General features: G+C 38.3%; 1 protein-coding gene across 3 annotated transcripts in view; it reads left to right on the forward strand.

Moving 5' to 3' along the window:
• Nucleotides 1-24,049, forward strand: part of LOC136871979 (2',5'-phosphodiesterase 12) — a 93,195-nt gene extending 69,146 nt beyond the window's left edge. For 2 of the 3 annotated variants that reach the window (XM_067145751.2, XM_067145753.2), the window contains exons 7-9: nucleotides 3,059-3,179; nucleotides 6,917-7,068; nucleotides 23,835-24,048. In XM_067145751.2, coding sequence (XP_067001852.2) covers nucleotides 3,059-3,179; nucleotides 6,917-7,068; nucleotides 23,835-23,951 — 390 coding nt within the window. In that variant the 3' untranslated portion in view covers nucleotides 23,952-24,048. Of the gene's footprint in view, nucleotides 1-3,058; nucleotides 3,180-6,916; nucleotides 7,069-23,834 lie in introns of all 3 variants that reach the window. The other variant, XM_067145750.2, reaches the window with a different exon arrangement.
• Nucleotides 24,050-24,327: the final 278 nt, after the last annotated feature.

A 24,327-nucleotide genomic window follows, 5' to 3' on the forward strand; every position in this document is an offset into this window, starting at 1 on the left:
CATAGACTGGTTGTACAAATGATGCATAAATTTGAGACAACAGTGCTGTTTTAGTGAACTTTGAAATGTTGGGACATTATGTCGATGACAATCTTTGAAACACCACCCGCGTACGTTGTCTGTTGACCATCGTTTTAAATCTTTCCTGGATTTTCTTGGCTTTCTGTGTTTTAGACTTTATTTTCAGGACTTTCCAGAGATTTTTTACTTATTCTTCTCTGCTATTACCATCCCTCAAAGCATTGAATTCATCTGTCACTATCTTCCAAGCATTTCTTTCCCTATCCAGCATCATCATGTCATGTTTTTTTTAAATAAGACGATGAGGGTTAGACTCAGTTTCTAACGATTTAAAGATAAGTGGTATAGAATTAAATGAGGCTACAGCACTAGTTGCAAATAGAGGATTGTGGCGACGTTTAGTAAATTCACAGAGGCTTACAGGCTGAACGCGGAAGGCATAACAGTCTATAATGATTATGTGTGTATGGATGTATGTTTATGACCTTTGCATGGATTTTCTTTCTCTCTACTGATATGTTTTTATCTTTTTTGAAAGCATTTTTCTCCCTTTTCCTATCGCACAGAGACATAACCTTATTCATTGCTTTAAACAAAACGTGCAAACATAGCAATACTCTGCAAGTAATGAATGCTACTTCTGTAGTAGTAACAAAGAAGATTAAATTGTATTTCAGCTCTTTGATGTTCCTCCTGAAGTAAAAAACTCTCATGGTAGTTTACGTCTGCGGTATGAACTTCTTTCTTAGATGCTACTTCTGGAGTAATATACAGTAGAAACTCAATGCATCGTTCCCAGGACTATCGTTTTCCTGTATTCATCATTCAATTTATTCAGTCCCAAAAATGTTCCATGTAAACTAATGGTTTTATTACATCGATTTTTTAAAATCGTTTGTATTTCGCTGAAATTGCAGGTTATCACCGTAATATCCACTTATAGCATTCATTTCCAATAAGGGTACTGACCTTAAAGGTTTTTAATTCTGGTGAAAAGAAATGGCATAAAATTCATGCTATTTACAGTATTTTAATCGTGTATATCTTGGGTGCAATATTTTGATGCCTCTATGCATAGTATGAGTTTTACATAAAGAAAAATGTCCAAAAACACTCTGTATTTTATTATTTTGCTTTACCCCTATCTTTTATGTTATCCACATTTATTGTTTTCCTGCATTGTTATAATTTTCCTCTTCCCCCTTGCAAAAACAATGCGTCGAGATTAGTATGCTTTGTCTTTGGCAGCCTTTGTCTGAAAGAAGTGGAAAATTAAAACTGCCTTCAAGAGTGTGTTATTCTTAACGTAAATAAATAAATAAATAAATGAATACTGGATTAAAGCCACTATATTTATTTAATGAAGCTGAGCTTTCAGCCAAATTGCATTGGCCTTCATCAGGGCATGTTAAGTTCTGCTTCCGACAGTGCGCAAAGAAATTTAAAGAAACGTGGAAGCCATGACCGTACTATCCACGGCCTACCCTACTAATCGGACTCAAGGATCGTCGTGCTGTGATTCACCGCCCTCTGTCGACGGTTTCGTGAGTACATCCCACTGTTCCATGGTGGTGTTATGCATGTATTTCTGCAGTACAGGTCTCCATGTATTTGATAACCTGAAGCCGTTTTCCATGTTGATGTTATTTGGGCGCAGCTCTATCTCTATGGCTTCACTTACCAGTCAAGCATAGAAGTCTTTTACAGACGCGACAACCTTCGCCTGGTCAAAGAGGATTTCATGGTCTGTACTGTAGAAATGTTCTACTATGGCAGACTGGCTTATAGCATTCTCCGTGTAGGATGAAAGAGCGACAATCTTTACCAACCTAATGTGTTCTTTCACTCTGGTGCTGACAAGCCTTTTCATCATCCCAATATATGAGCTACCACAACCACATGGAACTTCATACACGCCTGGTGTTTCAAGATGTGGTGTTTCTTTGAATGGTCGAAACAGGGATTTGAGCTTCCGGTCTCTGGTGAAAACTGGAATTATATTGTGCTTCCTAAGAATGCGCCCTATTCTGTCAGTTATACCTACCACATAAGGAAGGAATACTTTCTTCTTTTTACTGTAGTCCTGATAAGTACTATCCCTGTTGTTCTCCTTGATCTTCACAGCTCGTGCTATATCTCCTGACGTATAACCGTCTTTCTTCATGAATGTTGTCGGTTCTCTTAATGCACTTGAGCGGTTATTAGCGTCTGAAACGTTATTCACCCTAGTAAATAACATTCGAAGGAGAACTGCTTTTTGGCACGGGTGGTGATGTGAGGACTTACGAAGATCTCTTTCAGAATGTGTAGTTTTCTTATACATTGTACGGCCTAGTATACCATCATTCTTCTTGTATACTAGCACATCAAGAAAAGGTAATTTACCTTCATTTTCTACTTGCATTGTGAATTTGATCTTACTGTTAATGGAATTTAGGTGTTGCAAAAATTCATATAATGTTTCCCTTCCATGTGTCCAGACCGAAAATGTGTCGTCCACGTAACGATAGAAGCACTTAGATTTCAATGGCACTGTAGTTAATGCAGCAGACTGAAAGTGTTCCATAAAAATATTAGCAGCCACTGGTGACAGAGGTGAACCCATTGCTGCTCCTTCTGTCTGTTCATAATATAATCCTCTTTGTAGTAGAAGTAAGTAGATTTTAAACAAACTGCTGCCAGATTGGTCAAGTCCTCAGACAGATATTGTCTGATGTAAGCAAGCGTTTCTTCTACTGGTATATTAGTAAAAAGTGACGTAACATCAAAGCTTACCATGATGTCACCTTCGTCCACTCGTAGCTCACGTAACTTCTGCAAGAAGTGTTTTGAATCTTTAATGTGATGTTCTGTCTTCCCTGTTTCTGGCTGTAACAGTGATGAAATATAGTGGCCAATGCAATTTAGCTGAAAGCTCGGCTTCATTAAATAAATATAGTGGCTTTAATTCAGTATTCATTTATTTATTTATCTACGTTAATACTATGAGCCACGAAAACCTACGTTCATTACAGAGTGTTATTCTCTTTTATTTCAGCTTCCTGAGAAACAGATATCTACAATTATGTGCGGAGACTTTAATAGTACACCAGACTGTGGTGTTTACCAGCTTATGACTACCCAATTCATACCAACTGATTATCAAGATTGGAATAGCAGTACGTATGAATTTTTAAAAATTGTTTATAGCTTTTAAGGTTTCTTTGGATTGTCAAAACAAGTGTGTCAACCTTTTCACACTGGACAGGATTTTATCGAGGTAATTTTATGGAGCAGTGGCATCTGTTTTCCTTACTTCTGCATAGAACACAATGTAAATACTGTATACCGATTTATATTATGTACCATAGAAATATTACTACTTTTGTCTGTCTCCTTGTGGGATAGGATAATACAATAATGACTTCCCTTTTGTCTGTTCTACCACCACTCCTCTCCGATTACCTTCAGGTATTCATATACGTTTCATTAAAAAATCCATAATTTTACACCAAAACTTTTAAAAATTTGTTAGTAGTTAACAGGAAGGTAAAGGAAGACTGTTATCTTATAAGATTGCCCAATTTACAATTGAAGGGCCGTCCAAGAATTTTTTGTTAACAAAAACGGCACTTTTTTGAGACTACCTAGCAAGTACAAAAATGCATTTATTTTAATATTTCTTTCATCAAACTATTATCATTAGTGTTCTTGATGTCCCCTACTAAATGTATTAGTTTATCACGATTACACAAAGAATTATAACACATTCTTTCAAAAATGCAAAATTTCAAACTGACCCTCCCTCCAGAGTGCCGTATTTTCTCGCATAGTTAACGCCCTTGCATAATTTACGCTTCCCAATATTTTTGGGTCCAAAGTGGAGGAAAAGGTGTTAACGTATTTGACGCACCCACTTTTTCGAACATCCATCACGCAGCTCCGAATGCATTTCAAAATAAAGATGTCAGCTACTCAAGTAGCAGCTTGCCTATTGCAAAACTGGGTATTCCAAATACTGGGCAACATGCTGTTATCAGCCGGTAGGAAATACGACTGCACTAGTTCAGCGAGAGAATCAGCCCAGAAGTGACTGGTGACGCTCTATTCCGGTCTGGTACAAACCTATTTTACGAGTGTTTTGGGTACGGGACATGCATTTTCTGCGTCTCAAAATTGTTAGTTCACAGTGAGCAAGTATTTTAATAATACTGCATCATATAAACTCGCGGTGCTCAGTTACGCTGAAACATATGGGAACAGGGCAGCGGGCTGCAAGTATTCAGTGTCCGAATGCAGCGTGCGCTACCGCGGTAACGGTAGTGCACTTCAAGTGAAAGCGACCAACAAGTCTCGCAAAGCATTTCGCAGACCAAAACACGGCAAATTTCCACAAGTAGAGGAGGATCTGCTTAAATGTATGATTTCGTTATGGGATGTTTTTTTTTTTCACGAAATGCTGTATTTGAACCCTTTGAAGGTCACGGCGCAATATATTGCATGTTGCAGTAAGTGCCACTGTGGTTAAGGTGGGTGCAATATATTGCGTGTCAGAATTTGAAGTGATGTATCTTCGTAACTATATGTCTTTGGACAATGATTGAAAAACGGATAGCTCCCGACATCTGTTGGCTATTTTCTGAAGTCGTTAGGTTATTGTTATCACCATGGGGAGCGCTGGAATTGAACTGTTTTTAAGCGGATGTCTTCAGCTTTAGCGAGTCAGTTGCAAACGGTTGAAAATGGCTGAGCCAAGTTGAGCTGACTTGCTTACAAGCGACAATACAGTTCATGAAATTCTTATGAATGATGAAAGTGATTGTTCAGTATTTGAAGACAGTGATGAAGACGATGTAGGACGTATATCTGGAAATAATTCAACTGGTGAAGACTTAAATGAAAGTGAGGATGAGGTCTTACAGCCGCCACGTCCGAAGCGAACAAAGGTAAATAAAGGTAAATATAGCACCTTATCCCCCCAAACAAACCAGGAAGAAGACCACCTTCAAGAGTGTGCCATGTGTGTGCTCACACATCAAGAAGGGAGAAAAGGAACACAAAGACTATCCACCATTGTAAGGAGTGCAACAAAACTCTTTGCCCTGTATCTTGTTTTGAGGATTATCACACCAAAAAACATTACTAAAAATGATGTTTCACAGTTTTTGTGCATAAACTAGTTGTTTGATGTCTTGTTAACATACTGTGTTAAATTCATTCATTTCATTAAAATATAATGCCTCTTGAGGGTTGTTTTACAAAGATGTGCAGAAACCTAAATTTTAGGGTGTGCAGTGGGCTAAGAAACCTGACTCTGAAATGGTTAAAGGACAAGAAATAGCCGCTGCACATGGAATCAGTGTCTCGAATTTGAAGGTCAGCCGAGACTGGATGATTAATTTTATGAAGAGAAATGTACTCTCTCTTCTACGAAGGAAACATTATGTCAAAAATGCAGAATGATTCCAAACAAAGAGTAATTGATTTTCATCGCTTTGTAATTGAGAGGCGTAAAGTGAAGGAATATTGATCTCTCAAATAGGAACCGCAGTTCAGACGCCAATCTGTTTCCATATGCCACAAAGTCGAACAATCTATAAGAAAGAGACATCGAGTGCTATCGTACGTGCTACCGGAATTGAAAAACAATGGTGTACTGCAATGCTTGCTGTAAAAACTGATGGCAGGAAGCTTGCACCTTACGTTGTTCTTAAACAAGAAAACAATGCCTAAAGTAAAATTTCCGCGAAGGATCCACGTTCATATCCAAGAAAAACTGTGGATGGACATGTTACTCGAACAAGATTGGATATGAAAAGGTTTGGAGAAATCTAGCTGACCTCCTTTGATGTCTGGCCCTTCTCTTGTCAGACAGTTTACTTTTTTTAAATTTATTTATTTTTTGCCGGTATGTCATTATTATGACATTGCCTGAATTGTACTTTTATTAGTACATGTTTATTTCGCTTCAGGTCATATTGTCAGCTCGTAACGGGCAGAATATTCTCCAGTGTCGGTACTTCAAACCCATGTGACCAACTTACCTGATGTACCCTATTTGACTTTTCAGAAAAAATCTCACACAGAGTTTTACGCCAAATGACGATAACCGCAAATGTGTTGAACCAATTGTGTTTATATTATATTTGATATATCTTTTAAATGTAAATTAATTGTAAATAATTTTTAAATATCTGAGTTCATTGAATAATTTACGCATTGGTAGTTTTCGCCTGTATTTTTCGTCAAAAATTGCGTTAATTACGCGAGAAAATTAGGTAACTAGAACACTGTAGTTGTAGGCCGACATGCTAGCGCACTATGTAGTCCGGGTAGTCTGGGGCTCTGAAATTAAGTTCTGTATCAAATCCTCACCCAGGCCAGCTGTCGCTGGCATGTTATGCACGCTGCGTGGCTGGGAACACTAATTTAAATTCCTTATGGTGGTGGGAGTTACGAATGTACTGAAGAGTGACATAAATGTGCTATCTTTCTTTAGCATGTAGTTAATAGGGCATGAACTGGGACTTAGGATTAACGAAGTAATAACCAGCGAAATGTGCTAGAGTGGGACGTCTTAACCAGTTTCAACTGTACCTATTTCCACTTGTGGGACTGGCGCAATACTTGAAATTATGATTTTCCTGTATTTTGAACTAAGCAGTTTGAATTACATGTAGAAACCTACTGCTACCTCAGGATATTGTACTTCGAGTTCGACTTGATTTTGAATTAACCAAGTTCGAATTAACAAGGTTTTACTGTATTGCCACTGTTTTAAATAATCAAGGATGGATGCATTTCAAATTCTAGGAAAGAAAACTGTGGAGTTATAATCAACAAGAAAGTTTCCACTTATGCTTTGAACTGAGACATGAAACACATTAATATTTGAAATTATTTTTGATTGTTTTAGATGTTGGTGAAGCTGTGAAGGGTGTTAGTTTATCACATTCAATACCTCTTGAAAGTGCTTGTGGAACCCCTGAGTTTACAAACTTCACGGCAGGATTTGCTGGTTGTCTGGACTATATATTTTACCAGCGAAATACTCTTTCTGTGAAACAGGTAAACTTAAGATTTTTTTAAAAAATTCTTATCATCTAGAAATGCAGATACAGTAGCATACTGGTCATGTTTGGGATTTCTGTTGTGTAGTGTGAAAAATGTATGTATGACTGCTCTGTATGAAATAGTACTGCTTTAAACTACTTGTAAGATGGTACGCAACTGCTTAACACATGGGTGACGGGCCCCGAGAAATCTCGTAGTACGCTCGTCAGCGGTAGGTGACGGGCCCCGAGAAATCTCGGTTTTATTCACGACATTGTTTTCGGTCTTCCTGTGACATCTCTTGACCATATATTGAACTATTTCGAACTTGCACATTGAGTAGAATAAATCGTAGATGTATATCTGCCACTTTTCTTTTATTCACGGCCTCTTTTATTCTTTGATTTAGTTTTGAAACGTCAACTTTCTTTCTGCCGGTTCAGTCAATGACAAGATGGAGCGCCCGCGGAATACGGTGTTAGCTGACGACGATAAGAATTATATGCCGATGATCGTTGAAATGGATATAGTGATAATGAATTAGTGGAAACTGAATGCGAGAGTGATAGTGGAAGTGATATTCAAGCCTCTACACGCCGTAATTTACCTAGTGTGCTTATTTATTCAAGTGACTCTGACGACAACAACGATGTAAACATTAATGATGTGTTGTTGAATTAACACGCATTTGCTTGCTTATCTTAGATATGTTGAAGTACTACTAGGGGCATTGGTTGAGTACTCATACCAACTTTAAAGATAAAATCTTGACTGGTTTAATATTTACGTACATTTATATAATCAAGTGCACCCTAGTATGCTTAGTAGAAAGATGTCCGGTCCACAGGGTATGTGACAAGCTCAAGCATCCGGTCAGCAATGTGTTAAGTCTCAGTAATGCTTGGTTGCAGTCGTTGCTCTGTGTAAGCGTTTGGGTTTTTATATGAGTGTCAAAAGGGTACCTCTGTTAACATCTGGTGCTATCATGTGTAGAATATGTACCATATTTCGTCTTGTATTGGACCCCATTTCTTTCCCTATTTTTATAGCCACAAAAAGTAAAGGGGTGTCCAATATGTTTTTTAAATTTTTTTTTTACACTTTGTTTTACGTTGCACCAACACAAATAGGTCTTATGGCGACGATGGGATAGGGAAGGCCTAGGAGTGGGAAGGAAGCAACCATGGCCTTAATTAAGGTACAGCCCCAGCATTTGCCTGTGTGAAAATAGGAAAGAATGGAAAACCCTGTTCGGGGCTGCAGACAGTGGGGTTTGAACCCACTATCTCCTGGATACAAGCTCACAGCTGCGTGCCCTTAACCACACAGCCAACTCACCCGGTGTGTCCAATATGTGATACCTCCCATTTCATGTAGTGAACACGCTAAAGAGCTATAAACTGTACCTGTATTTATTCTGCACTATTTTTTAACAAAGTTATGAGTATATTCTGGGTTTTAATGGCTACCTTCATTGGTCTAAATTTTAGAAACAATCAATGGTGAACACAAGACATTTAGACCTAAATATACTGTAGACTAAATCTTATTTATCGTATTATGCAATATTAATACAAAAGACTGAATCTTGAAATGCTTATCAATTCCTTTTCGGTGTCTGTAGTATGGCCACGATAACTGTCGGGCACAAGCCAAGCAGGCTCTTCTTCTGCAGTAAAGCCCCCAGATGACGTTGCCGAATACACTTAACCCAGTCCTCAATTAGCTCACTGTCCATCCAGCCGGATTCTTTGGTTCAAACGAAAATATCAGGCAGCAAATTTCCTTTCTGTGTAATTCTTTCTTTGATGAAAGTTTTATTGTGTAGTATTGAATCAAAATCTCAAAAACCTATTTTTACTGCAGTTAAGTTCGTAAACTGTCAACCTTTACCAGCGAAATACTCTTTCTGTGACACATGTAATCTTAAAAAAGACTTTATTAAAAATTCTTATCTAGAAGTGCAGATACATTTAGGATACTGGTCATTTTTGGGATTTCTGTTGTGAAGTGTGATAAATGTATGCATGACTGTTTTGTATGAAATGGTACTGCTTTAAACTGCAGTACTTGTAAGATGGTATGGTATGCAACTGCTTAAGTCTCAGTAGTGCTTGGTTGCAGTCGTTGCTATGTGTAAGCATTTGGGTTTTGTATATGTCTGTCAAAATTCGCTCAGAGAGCATCATCAAAAACACGTTTCTTTTTTTAAACAATGTATTATGAGACCACGATACAAAGGCTTGAATATGACCCACACCTGAATTTAAGGAGCGGTATTTCTGTAAAAAAAAAAAAAAAGTGTGGGTGGTATTCAGGGTTACAGCAGTTATTTCAGTAAGCAATCAAAATGGAGCAACTAGGGGGGGGGGGGGGGGGCGACCCTTTCTCTCCCCACTTTGTGGAGGAAAAAATAAAACTTTTTTCCATTTTAGCTGCCGAAAACTAGGAATTATGAAAAAAAAAAAATTTATACAAACACTGTCATCTTATCACCTAATTCTTTCCTTTAATTTCCTTTAACCCTTTCGCTTTCAAGCTCTCAGCTGATGGATGTGTGAAAACTATCAACCATATATACTCCACTATGCGAACAATTTTTTAAAAATTGCATGTAATGCACACCAATAAAGATATCAATATGAAAGTATGTAAACTTATAGAGTATATATCACTTATTATCACTATATGTAAGTCATATCCCTAAACTAGAAAGGGAGATAGTAGGTTCGAATCCCACTATCGGCAGCCCTGAAGATGGTTTTCCGTGGTTTCCCATTTTCACACCAGGCAAATGCTGGGGCTGTACCTTAATTAAGGCCACGGCCGCTTCCTTCCAACTCCTAGGCCTTTCCTATCCCATCGTCGCCATAAGACCTATCTGTGTCAGTGCGACGTAAAGCCCCTAGCAAAAAAAATAAATAAATAAAATAAAGTAGAAAGGTTCAATTTTAAAAAATAACTAATGCGTAAACAAAGTTACAAGTTTCAGATTTTGATAGTTTTGAAGTAATTCTGAAAAATGGAGTGCAGAGCAAAAATTTGTGATTGGAGTTAGTAGAAAGATCATATTATTATTTACTAGCATGGTAAATATCAAGATTCTATGTGCATTAGTTCCAAGGATAGATTAAATTGTGTAAAGTGATGTATCAATGCAAAAGTCAGCCATTTTGTATAAAATACACATTTCTTACTGGAGGTGCTGGATTATTATCATCGTCACCTACACTTTCTGCTTCTGACAAAGAAACATCATCACTTGTTAAGAAATTCAGTGAAATCGTCAGCTAAATGAACGATCTTCACCATGTTGAACGCGATAAATAACTAGGCCTAACCTAAGTGAACTATATCCGACCAGGCTATATCTAACATTTCGCTTACAATATGCACCTAATTACCTAAGAAAACTATTTAATTAATGAACTAGGAAGTAAACTAAATATAATGCATATGATACTGCTTAATTTCGCTATATAATCAGTGTGTTGTGTTTGAGTCATCAGTCCATAGACTGGTTTGATGCAGCTCTCCATGCCACTCTATCCTGTGCTAATCTTTTCATTTCTATGTAACTATTGCATCCTACATCTGCTCTAATCTGCTTGTCATATTCATACCTTGGTCTACCCCTACCGTTCTTACCACCTACACTTCCTTCAAAAACCAACTGAACAAGTCCTGGGTGTCTTAAGATGTGTCCTATCATTCTATCTCTTCTTTTCGTCAAATTTAGCCAAATCGATCTCCTCTCACCAATTCGATTCAGTATCTCTTCATTCGTGATTCGATCTATCCATCTCACCTTCAGCATTCTTCTGTAACACCACATTTCAAAAGCTTCTATTTTCTTTCTTTCTGAGCTAGTTATCGTCCATGTTTCACTTCCATACAATGCCACGCTCCACACAAAAGTCTTCAAAAACATCTTTCTAATTCCGATATCAATGTTTGAAGTGAGCAAATTTCTTTTCTTAAGAAAGCTCTTCCTTGCTTGTGCTAGTCTGCATTTTATGTCCTCCTTACTTCTGCCATCGTTAGTTATTTTACTACCCAAGTAACAATATTCATCTACTTCCTTTAAGACTTCATTTCCTAATCTAATATTTCCTACATCACATGCCTTCGTTCGACTGCACTCCATTACTTTTGTTTTGGACTTATTTATTTTCATCTTGTATTCCTTACCCAAGACTTCATCCATACCATTCAGCAACTTCTTGAGATCTCCTGCAGTCTCAGATAAAATAACAATATCATCGGCAAATCTCAAGGTTTTGATTTCCTCTCCTTGGACTGTGATTCCCTTTCCAAATTTCTCTTTGATTTCCTTTACTGCCTGTTCTATGTAAACATTGAAAAGGAGAGGGGACAAACTGCAGCCTTGCCTCACTCCTTTCTGGATTGCTGCTTCTTTTTCAAAGCCCTCGATTCTTATCACTGCAGACTGATTTTTATACAGATTGTAGATAATTCTTCGTTCTCGGTATCTGATCCCTATCATCTTCAGAATCATAAATAGCTTGGTCCAATCAACATTATCGAATGCCTTTTCTAGATCTACGAATGCCATGTACGTGGGCTTGTCCTTCTTCATTCGATCCTCTAAGATCAGACGTAAAGTCAGTATTGCTTCACGTGTGCCTACATTTCTTCTGAATCCAAATTGATCTTCTCCCAACTCAGCTTCAACTTGTTTTTCCATTCTTCTATAAATAATACGTGTTAAAATTTTGCAGGCATGAGATACTAAACTAATGGTGCGGTAGTTTTCACACCTGTCAGCACCGGCTTTCTTGGGAATAGGTATAACAACATTCTTCCGAAAATCGGATGGTACTTCTCCTGTCTCATACATCTTGCACACTAAATGAAATAACCTTGCCATGCTGATTTCTCCTAAGGCAGTCAGTAATTCAGAGGGAATGTCATCAATTCCAGGTGCCTTGTTCCTATTGAGGTCACTCACAGCTCTGTCAAACTCTGACCTCAAAATTGGGTCTCCCATTTCATCAGCATCAACAGCCTCTTCATGTTCCAGAACCAAATTATTTACATCTTTACCTTGATACAACTGTTGGATATGCTCCTGCCATCTTTCTGCTTTGTCTTCTTTCCCTAGAAGTGGCTTTCCATCTGAGCTCTTAATATTCATACACCTAGATTTCCTTTCTCCAAAGGTTTCCTTGATTTTCCTGTATGCAGCATCTACCTTACCCAGGACCATACAGCCTTCGACATCCTTGCACTTCTCCTGCAGCCATTCTTCCTTAGCTACCTTGCACTTTCTATCCACTTGATTCCTTAATCGCCTGTATTCTTTTCTGCCCTCTTCATTTCTAGCATTCTTGTATTTTCGTCGTTCATCAATCAGGTCTAGTATCTCCTGAGTTATCCACTGATTCTTAGTTGATCTTTTCTTCCTTCCTAACACTTCTTCAGCAGCCCTACTGACTTCATTTTTCATGACCCTCCACTCTTCCTCTATAGTGTTTCAGCCTTTTCATTTAGTCCTTGTGCAACATGTTCCTTGAAACAATCCCTCACACTGTTTTCTTTCAACTTGTCTAGATCCCATCTTTTTGCATTCTTTCCTTTCTTCAATTTCTTCAACTTCAGATGGCATTTCATGACCAACAAGTTGTGGTCAGAGTCCACGTCTGCTCCTGGGAAAGTTTTGCAATCCAACACCTGGTTTCTGAATCTCTGCCTAATCATAATGAAGTCTATTTGATACCTTCCAGTGTCTCCAGGTCTCGTCCACGTATACAGCCGTCTTTTGTGGTGTTTGAACCAAGTATTGGTGAGGACTAAATTATGATCAGTGCAGAATTCAACCAGCCGACTTCCTCTTTCGTTCCTTTGTCCCAATCCAAATTCTCCTACTGTGCTACCTGCTACCTTCTCTTCCTTGGCCTACCACTGCATTCCAGTCTCCCATCACAATTAGATTCTCGTCACCTTTTACATATTGTATTAAATCTTCTATCTCCTCATATATTCTTTCGATTTCTTCATCATCCGCTGAACTAGTAGGCATATAGACCTGCACTATTGTGGTGGGCATTGGTTTGGTGTCTATCTTGACGACAATAATTCTTTCACTATGCTGGTCGTAGTAGCTTACCCGCTGCCCTATTTTCTTATTCATTATTAAACCAACTCCTGCATTTCCCCTGTTTGATTTTGTGTTGATAATTCGGTAGTCGCCTGACCAAAAATCTTGTTCTTCCTGCCAACGTACTTCACTTATATCAACTACATCTAACTTTAGCCTATCCATCTCCCTTTTCAGGTTCTCTAACCTACCACAACGATTCAAACTTCTAACATTCCACGCTCCGACTCGCAGAATGTCAGTATCCATCTTCCTGATGATCGCCCCCTCTCGTGTAGTCCCCACCCGGAGATCCGAATGGGGGACTAGTTTACCTCCGGAATATTTTACCCGGGAGGAAGCCATCATCAGTACATCATTCATACAGACTCAGGAGTTAGTTACGGCTGTAGTTTCCCGTTGCTTTCAGCCGTGTAGCAGTATCAACACAGCTAGGCCATGTTGAGTATTATTACAAGGCCGTATCCGTCAATCATCTAGACTGCCGCCCTTGCAACTATCGAAAGGCTGCTACCCCCCTTTCGATGAACCATTCGTTAGTCTGGTCTCTCAACAGATACCCATCCGATATGGTTGCACCTGCGGCTCGGCTATCTGCATCATTGGGACACGCAAGCCTCCCCACCACGGCAAGGTCACATGGTTAACAAAAACAGAGGTAAATACTCGCATGTTTGCCGCCAACCATGACATAAACAAGACACTGAACTCCAGTGAGCACATGTTTTAAACTCTAATAAATACGGATAGTCGGTAGTTCCCGCGGAGTATAACGTGAGTTAAAACTGTGCTCTTCTTATTCCATGCAAAACTGCTGCTATCTGGCGTGTAAATAATGAAATAATAGAGGGGAATCGTGTAATGTGGAATACCATGTAATATAAATAAATATGGTTTGAAACTTCAAATAATTAGCCAGGATTCTCTATATTTTTTAACTATAAGAAGTGCAAACAGAACAACAAGTGGTTCTCAAGAGGCTAGGAGTAACACTAAACAATTACACAGCAGAAAGAAAAATATACCAAGCCATTTGGAACATACAAGAACATTTTAAATCCAATATCACATTAGAAAGTGTTTCATCAACAAGTTTGTTCATGAACAATATTATCCTATTGACAATATAAAATTAATGCCAATACATTTGTATAAATGTTACTCCAGCAATGAGAACAAGTCAAATATCCATAACATAGACAATTATCAACTGCAGAAAATTGTCAATATAGTTTACGAAGTTTTAACGATAATCATACAAGCAACATGAATCAATACAATTAGCCAGATCTCAAAAGTTTTTTATTTTTTAAACAATTTAAAAGATGTTCACCAGATGAGTTTCGTCAATAAAATGTTAGATTTAGACAGATTTTGGACAAAAAGTTTTAACTTAAAGACATAATTTTATTGTTATATGACTTGTAAAATATTATAGGATTTGTCAATTAGTTTTACAGGAATAATCTTAATCCAAAAGAATTGTTTCATGATCTTATGCAACCTTAAGTGAATAATAGTTGGCTGATGATGCTCACGAAAAAGGAGCGAAACATGTACCATATAAACATCTTAATAAATATGTAAGTTTGTACTACGTTTTTATTGTATTGAATAGGTGGGTAATTAACAAAATTATAAGAATTTGTATCACAAGTAGATCTTCAATACTGACAAAGAAGATGAAATTTATAACCTGCAATATTCCATATTACACGATTCCCCTGTAATAATAAAGGCAGGTAACGATGGATCGTTACCATGACAGTTTTCGCAGGACCTGTGAGTAACAATAGATCGTTACCTTGAGTGCCAAAGGGTTAAATATTAAAAGAAGTTACCTAGCAGAAATATGCAAACATGTCATTTGACATAGCTAACAGGTATTTACTTTAAAGTGTATAATTTGCATTATTAATGCCATATATAATAAAAATAATCAGATTATTTAGTTGTCATGTTCACTTTAAAATGTTAACTAAATAATCTAGCAGATCAGATTATTTTATTATATATGGTAATTGATAGGTGGAAATTATGCAATTTAAAGTAAATATCATAGTCAATATGGAATTGAAAAAAGAAGAAAATTTCACTACTTGAATTGCAACTAACCAATTTGTTCTGTGCCACAGCTAGTAGTGGAGACTCGTGCAGCAGTGTGTTGAAATGTGATTAGTATCTGATGACACAAAAAAAAAACCGTACTTGCGCACTAAATGAGTTTTGTATATGGATGAGTCCATGTGCTGCATTTTGACTCAGAGGGAAGGAATGTTCGCTTCACTAGTTGCCACCAAAGTGTTTACATCGGCTCCTGGTGACTACGTTAAGGTGACGAGGCTTCATTTCACTACCAATAGCTCAGTGGTAGTTACCCTCTTTACTACCTTATTTTGCTTACTTTCCCCTCCAAGCTTGGGGCTTCGTGCAGGTTTGTGCTATCAGGTAGTAATGGCACTTCTAGCTCATGCTGTGAAGAAGGGAAGCTTGGGATATATTTTTGCCTAGGTCATGGACAATGAGGTATGATTCACCTGTTTGCCACGCGCATTCGTCAGAACTATGTAAATCAGTTTTATTTAGCTAGGATTTGAATTTTTTTTTTAAAAACTAGTAAATTAACAAGCAGTTTTAGGCTGTTTATCCAAAAATACATTTAGGGCAGAAGTGATTTTTGAAATTTTTTCTTAAAGTTTAATAGAGCTACCCAAGACTCACAATTTGAAACCTTTCCAGGCCCTTTAGACCTTCAACTTCCTGCAGAGTTGAGGAAATTGCTTAATTTTATGTTTTTCGTAGTGTGGGGACCCCCGTTTTCAACGTTTTTTGAAATTTTGTTGTCTAACCCCCACTATATCTCCGACTGCCAGTAATTTTTGTTGTCTATAAATGTTTGTGCCCCCCCCCCAACTTCAAATTCCCAATCACCACTACTGATCATATGTTCTGATATGTGACACAAAGCACTAGGTAATCACTTTCACATGAAAGAAAGTGCAGGAAAAGTGCCAAGCAGTACTTGTCATGTAGTGAGCATCATGCGTGGTGGAGTAATGAGTACTGCTCACTCAGTACACGCATGTATTGTACTGCGATCTAGTAGTTACAATCAAAGCCGTTTGTGTCTCAACTTATTTCTTCATGGCTAAATGGTTAGCATGCTGCCTTTTGGTCCAGGTGTTCCCGGGTTTGATTCCTGATCATTCTCTCATTGGTAGAGCTATCCAAGACACAATTTGAAACCTTTCTGGGCCCTTTAGTCCTTCAACTTCCTGCAGAGTTGAGGAAGTCTCTCTCTCTCTCAATTCTTTCTTGTGGACTTGTAGTGTGGTGTTTTTGTAGACCATATTTATAAACTTTATATTCTTTTTCAAGACTGAAGAAGGCCCAATAGGACCAAAACATCATCATCGTCGTCATCAGCCAATTTTATCATTACATGTTGCGGCCTCTTTAAGTCATGAACTCAGGTAAGTCTTTGGCAGAACTCTCCAGGTGGGATGGTCTCGAGCAGTTCTGTAGCACGAGCTATTCTCTTGATGTCTTTGTCCCATCTGTCTGGTAATCTTCCTCTAGGCCTTTGATGATCTCTTGGACTCCATTCTGACACTAGCTTCGTCCATCTGTCATCCTCCCTTCGAGCAATATGTCCAGCCCATTGCCATTTTGAATGTGGCTATTCTCTCAAGAATGTCATTAACTTTAGTGACTGATCTGTTGTCATCTGCTCTCTTCTTAACTTTCCTTGTAAAACCCAGCATTGACCTTTCCATGCTTCTCTGCGCTGTCCTAAGTTTCCCTTTTGTAAATTCGTTCAGTGTCCAGGTCTCACAGTCAGCCCAGGTAGAATGCACTGATCATAAACTATTTTCTTCAGATTTACTGGCATGTTTGATCTGAAGACAGTTGAGTTTCTTCCATACACCTACCATCCTAGCTTAATGCATCGAAAAATTTCTGGTCTTATATCACCTTTCATATTCATCAACTGGCCCAGATAGATATATTCATTGACCTTCTCTATCGGCGTATTGTTGATGTTCACATTTCCTGCTGTGACCCACTTCCTTCCTCCTCCAACAAGTAGGACCAAAACATGTATCTTTAATTGTGTTTTTAATTAACATTTGTGGATTGACCAATGAGGACTACTGAAATTTCATATTTTATTTGATCTGTGTTCAGTTGCCACATAAACCACTTAACAACCCAACAGCACTTTCCCTTTGACCATCCATTACCGAGTATAACTAATGTACCCAACCTATGTCTGTACATTCATGTGTAAACATATTTTTTGTTTCAGTCCATCATTATTGCACTTTTTTTCTACGCAAAAAAATACTTAATTGAACCTCTACATTCCTGTACTCTATTAGAGACACTCGCACGAGCCTCATCAGGACGGCATAAGTTAGTTAGGATAGTGATGATTATTGATTTTAGTTAGGATAGGTATCACAAAAAAAAAAGGCATTATTATTAGCTGGACTTATTGACGCAAGTAAAATTAAACTTCTCCTAATGTAAACATTATATGAAAATAACAAACGGTACCCAAAACAATGAAAGTAAACAAAGAGTATGATCAGGTAGGTGATATATGCAAATAGAACAGGTTAAAAACAAGATCTCGAAAATAATTATTAATTTCAAGGTTCAGGTATATTAATGAATAAATGTAAACATGTGTTCGTAATTTCGAATAGCTCTTGGAAAATGATTAATTAACTCAAGATCACTGCATTATGTTGAAATAGGTCTAAATTAATTGAATTACTTCAGCCGTCTTAGTGTCATTAACTCATTATCAATGATTTCAAATATCTAAAATTAAGATCACGCTTTGGTTTCGTCTTAGTTAGGTAGGATCACTTAAATCAATAAACAGAATCCAACCCAGAATATCTCCATCCTTTCATTATAAAATAAATGTAAACAACCTTACCTGTAAACTTAATTCAAACCTCAAGATCATGTTGAAATATGAGTAACTTTAACCTAAAACAAAGTTATGGTTGTTACATGAATGGTACAAATTATAAAAATAGATAATGTAAACTGAACAGCGACGGATTGAAAACCTCAAACTGAACAGCGACGGATTGAAAACCTCAATGCAGAGATTCAGAAACTGGGTCGCCCAATAGGATTCCAAATCCGATTTTTCACCACAGATGCGACACATATTCATCTGAACACATTAGCTAGCTGCGGCACACACTAAGACCTGCGACTCTCTGGAATAGCCCCACAACAAGAAGAACCTGTTAAGACCCTGAGTGTAGAGTGCTCCCAGTGCTAATCGATGGGGCCAACACGCCATAGGGTGCATTTTAACGCCCAACAGTGAGGCAAGAACGGTGCAATACCTCCTTTGATGTTGTGTATTATTTGTTACTGTTTTACCCGTTTTCATTAATCAGAGTTAGCAAGTTGATATTACTTATGAAACGTAATTTCCTAGCTGTTCTTGTGAGTACAGTAATATATGTAGATACCAGTTATATTAGTTATTTTGTTATGTCATTGTATCCTATTTACTGAAGAGAAAATATACCCTGATGTATACTTGGCGGCACCCATCAGACCATAGTACACATCCTTATTGAATGCAGGGCTCCAACGAATCTCCGCCATAATCCAAAACTTCCAATTACTGTATCCCTCATTCTACAAGATGATGAGCAGTCTGCAGGCCTCATCTTCTATTTTATGAGGGGTGGTTGCCTGTTTTATCGTTTTTAACGGGATTTTTCTAATTTTTTTCTTTTACTGTAAATGAGTTTCACTTGTAGTGACTCCTTTAAGCTGAGATACATCTTGACTTCTTTAACACTTTGAAGACGATGTCACCCCATGTGGGGTGACGGACCCTTATACAAAATATAGTATGTCACCCCTCATGGGGTGACACGGCAGTGTGTCCAGGCCTTTCAACTTTAGGCTGTCGCACGAAACTAGCGCTACCATTCGCTGTTGTATTGCATTGCTTGTTCACGTAAGGTGTTCATAGAGTGCAGCGCAGTGCCCATTCCTTTCTCAGCACGCTGGGCATTGCGCAACAAACAGTGGAATTTCTCTGACATTTGTCACCCCATATGGGGTGACATACGCAACCATCAGAATTCAATTATTAATGGCAAGGAAAATGATGTGGATTGGAGTCTATTATTGCTTTATTCTTACATACTGGTTGAGATTTAGCACTCAGATGAAATTGTAAACCGGGGCTACGTGTGAATAAAAAAAATGTTTCTGCAAACCTGGGAATATTCCCCAGTAATTGTCACTGGCTGATGATTTGGTTGAATCATTGCCCGATGCAGCACCGGAATCCTTGCTAGTGTCCTCACTACACAAACTACTGTTGAATTCTGACTCGGAAAAGGTGGCATCACATTGCAAATCCTAAATGTCAACATCTCTTGATTCAACACTCGAACCCTTTTCAGGTTGTTCTTCTATCTCTCTATCAGTAATCATGGCTTACTCAAGACAGAAACACATAACATGAATTAATTTCTTGTCATAAAACTGTAAATTACAAGGAACTCGTTGAAAGGCGCGTAAATCAACAGCTCACAGTACAGAGCACAGTGTTCCACAACAACAAAGGTAAAAAGGCCGTCACCCCTGCAGGGGTGACATGCGCTTTCTCTGTTGCATAGTCAACCTAATAACCATATGTCACCCCAATGGGGGGACACAAAAATAGTAACTTTGAACATAAAATATGTCTTTGATTATCATCTACGAATGAAATTACGAACATCCGTAGCCCACAACAACCTGAAAAATGTATACGGCATTTCAGCAGTTTACCGCGGAAAAAGCAAATGTACACGTCGACGCTAAAGTGTTAACCTTTTGACTGACTTTTTAATCTACTAGTTTTACATCTAATTATCTATGGTACTTTTAATGAACATATTTGTAAGTAAATGCCTTATTGAGTTTTATCACATTTTATTCATAATTGATTGTTTTAAACATGTGTAAATGCTCAACTTAGTTGATGTTTAAATTTTAAATAATCATCTTGTATTATGCCATTCGGGGATGATGACTTTATACATAATCAATAGCTTCTCTGCAAGTACTCGCGTATTGAAATACTATAGGATCCTTAGAAAGACCTGTAATACGCCTCTGTGGCTGAGGCCACCGCGCGCCGGCTTCTCACCGCTGGGTTCCGTTGTTCAAACCCAGGTCACTCCATGTGAGATTTGTGCTGGACAAAGCAGAGGCTGGGCAGGTTTTTCTCCAGGTACTCTGGTTTTTCCTGTCATCTTTCATTCCAGCAACACTCTCCAATATAATTTCATTTCATCTTTCAGTCATTAATCATTCCCCCAGAGGAGTGCAACAGGCTTTGGCAGCCGGCACAATTTCTATCCTCACCGCTAGATGGGGGGCTTCATTCATTCCATTCCTGACCCAGTCAAATTACTGGAAACAGGCTGTGGATTTTCAGAAAGATCTGCAATATAATGTGAAGACTTTGAGATCTTCCTCGTGATTTCAAAATATCGGATAAACACACCACCGCTAGCACCTCTTTCTTCCATGTGTTTGTTGTTAATTTTGTAACAACAGATGAAAAACTAACCTTTTCTCTACAAGTGGTTGAATTATATCCCTCTTTCAGAGAGGCATACAATTACAGCATTTGTAATATTTATCCAAAACCTGGATGATGCTGAAGAGCCATGAAGGTAGAGTGTGCCTTTGAGATGAAATACCTTTGGATGATAGTAAAGAAGGCCTGGAGACAGAGTGTGAAATATTACCGTCCGAGAAGAATTCAAAGTGGAATCAATAGTGTTTACGATCTAAAAGCAAGCTCTGAGATGGTATGCACACTTTCCAAGAACGAATGAAGGAAGGAATGAAGGAAGGAAGGAAGGAAGGAAGCCTAATTAGGTATTTGATCATAATCACCATCATCATCATTTCCCCTTATCTTGGTCCTGCCAGCTCGGGGTATTTATGGCACTTCTCCATTTTCCTCTTTCCTTCTTCCTCTTCCACGATCTTGTCCCAGTCTAAATTTTGTCTTCTTATGCCGCTCTTCACTGATTCAATCTACCTTGTTCTAGGTCTTCCTCTTGCTCTCTTGCCCTCGCTCTTTCCTCCAGCGTCTGTCTTGGAATTCTGTTCTCCTCCATCCTCTTTACATGTCAAAACCACCTTAGTTTGTTCTTTTCAACTCTCTCATTTAGCTTTCCTGTCCCAACTTCCTTCCTCACATCTTCATTTCTCATTTTGTCTTTCCTTGTCTTTTCTATCATACTTCTTAGGAATTTCATCTCACTGGCTTGAATTCTACTCTGTTGCCTGCTAGTCAAAGTCCAAGTCTCAGCTGCATATGTCAGTGTGGGTACCATAGTACATTCTGTAAATTATCTCTTTACTTTTCCTTGCTAGTTCTTTGCTCCAAACAAGTTTTCTTACACTTTGGTAGAATGCATCACTCTGCTGTACCCTCCTGCTGATCTCCATGTTCACCCTAGCATTTTGCATTAATTCACTTCCTAGGTATTTAAAGCTGTCCACAATTTCCAGACTCTGACTTCCATTATTCACAGTGCCCTTTCCTTGCCTTTCCCCTCTTGACATCACCATAGTCTTGCTTTTCTCTGTACTGATTTTCATGCCATACTTCTCAATTTTCTTGTCCAGTACATCTGATTGTTGTTGCACTTCTTTGCTGTTCTTTCCCCAGATCACATCATCTGCAAATAGCAGTATCTTTATCTCCATAGGCTTCCTTTTTTTTTTTTTTTTTTTTTTTTTTTCATTACGATTTTGTTCATGACCATAATAAACAAAAGAGGTGACAGCACACTCCCCTGTCTTAGTCCAGTCTTATTCCTAAACCGTTGTGTCTTTCCAACTGGGGTCAGTACTCTTCTAACAGAGTTGTTGTACATTGCTTGCACCATTTCTAATATTTCTCTTCCGAGTCTCTTTTTAACCATGGTTAAGCCCAAAGATACATGAGGGAAAGAACATCTCGGGAAGGAATGGATCCGCCAGGCTGAGTGGCTCAGACGATTGAGGCGCTGATCTTCTGACCCCAATTTGTCAGGTTTGATCCTGGCTCAGTCCAGTGGTATTTGAAGGGGCTAAAATATGTCGGCCTCATGTCAGTAGATTTACTAGCACATAAAAGAACTCCTGCGGGACTAAATTCCGGTACCTTGGCGTCTCCTTAAACCGTAAAAGTAGTTGGTGGGATAAAGCCTATAACTATTATTATTATTATTATTAAGGTCTGAAATCCAGTAAACGATGTCTTCTCATGTCGATGGTTCAATCAGTGCTCTTGTATGGCTCTGAAATCTGGGCTGAATCCTTGAGATTTGCTTGGTATCGGAGAAGGATAGCTGCTGTACCACAGAGAGAAGCTTTATGTATTGCATGTGCATACCGCATGGTTTCTGAACCTGCAGTCCTCACGGTGGCAGCAATATCCCCAGTAGATCTACTTGCATTGAAGCGACAAGAAATCTGGCGTACCCAAGGAGAGCTGTGAAAAAAAGTGCAAAGAAGCATGCCTTCAGTCAACAGATGAGGTGATGGCAACTCAGATGGGAAAGTGACCCTCGGGGAAAAGGACCAAGCGACTGATACCACACTTGGATATCTGCGTTGAAAGGGTTCATGGTGAAGTCAACTATTACCTCACAAAGCTTCTAACATTACATGGATATTTTGGAAATTCCTGCATAGAGTGTGAGGAGCGAGTGATGCAGCATGCATATACTGTGATGACATTAATGATGTACTTCACACCTCCTTTGTGTGCGGCCATTGGATGATAAAGAAAAGATATGTGGAAACTGAATTGGGAGAACTGACACCAGATAATATTATTTCTGTGATGCTATGAAACCAGGAATTCTGGAATCGTGTGGCAGTGTATGTGGAGGATGCCCTTTGTCAGAAGAAGAGGGATTTGGAAGCGTACGAATACCTGTAAAGGAGAAATAAAGAAGGAAGAAGTCTGAAAGACTAAGTAAGCACGGCATCATCCTGAAGTAATGCGAGAGCGGTTCCAGGGTGATGATACACATCGTGGAAAATGGGTATGTGGTTTTTAGTGGGTAAATAATAAATAACTTGCGTCCTCGTCTCGAGGTGGTGCAGCTCTTTTCAAGCACACCCCAAGTATAGGTGACCTGCATGTACCATTTCAACCACATACCAGCCCTCCTGCCATTCTTAAATTTCTGGCAGTACTGGGAATCGAACCCGGGCCCCCAAGGACAGCAGCTAAAAACGCTAACCGTTATGCTACGGAAGATAGAATCCCACGCACTTGTAGAGTGTGGACCATTCACAAGTGTCTTTTGAAGATTTTCCACAGTCCCCCGTAAAAAAATTATTATTATTATTATTATTATTATTATTATTATTATTATTATTATTATTATTATTATTATTATTATTATTATTATTATTATTATTATTATTATTGAAGAAGAAATGGATCCATTTCATCAGAGAGGTGATAAGAGAGGAAGGTAAAGATTCTGCAGCAAGTCAGGTAGCTTCCTGGGGATAGAAAGGCATGTAGAAAAGGGCTGGCCGACCCAACACCAAGAAATAAACTTTATATTAATTCATGTTTTTTCTGAACTTGTTTCAGGTTGTTCCTCTACCAACTGAAGAGGAATTGAGACTACATGTAGCTTTACCTAATGTGGTCTTTCCTTCTGATCATGTGGCATTGGTAGCTGACATCACATGGAGAACTTCTATGTAATGAAGTGGTTCTTATTTAGAAATCTTGTATATTACACTGTACAGATTTGCATAAATGGTGTTGAATTATTAGAGGTGTTAGAAAGTGTTTTTATTTTTGTAATGATTCCTTGATTTAAAATCCAAAAGGTGGTGTTTTGTGTTTTTATTATTTTTCGTCAAAAATTTAGAAGTTTGGAAAGCGATCAGGTTTGTACAATTAGTGCATATAAAAACTTATAACATTAATAAAACAAAGTACGCAGGTGGTTTGAAAAGTTCTCAGAATGTACTAGAATTAAGTATCTTACCTCAGTGGAACTGCTTTTATTTTTCAACATAGTCTCCCTGTAGACTAATGCATTTGGTCCAGCGATGTTCCAATGCCTTGATCCCAT

The sequence above is a fragment of the Anabrus simplex genome, chromosome 4 (genome assembly GCF_040414725.1).
Source record: "Anabrus simplex isolate iqAnaSimp1 chromosome 4, ASM4041472v1, whole genome shotgun sequence".
In the NCBI taxonomy this organism is placed as follows: domain Eukaryota; kingdom Metazoa; phylum Arthropoda; class Insecta; order Orthoptera; family Tettigoniidae; genus Anabrus; species Anabrus simplex.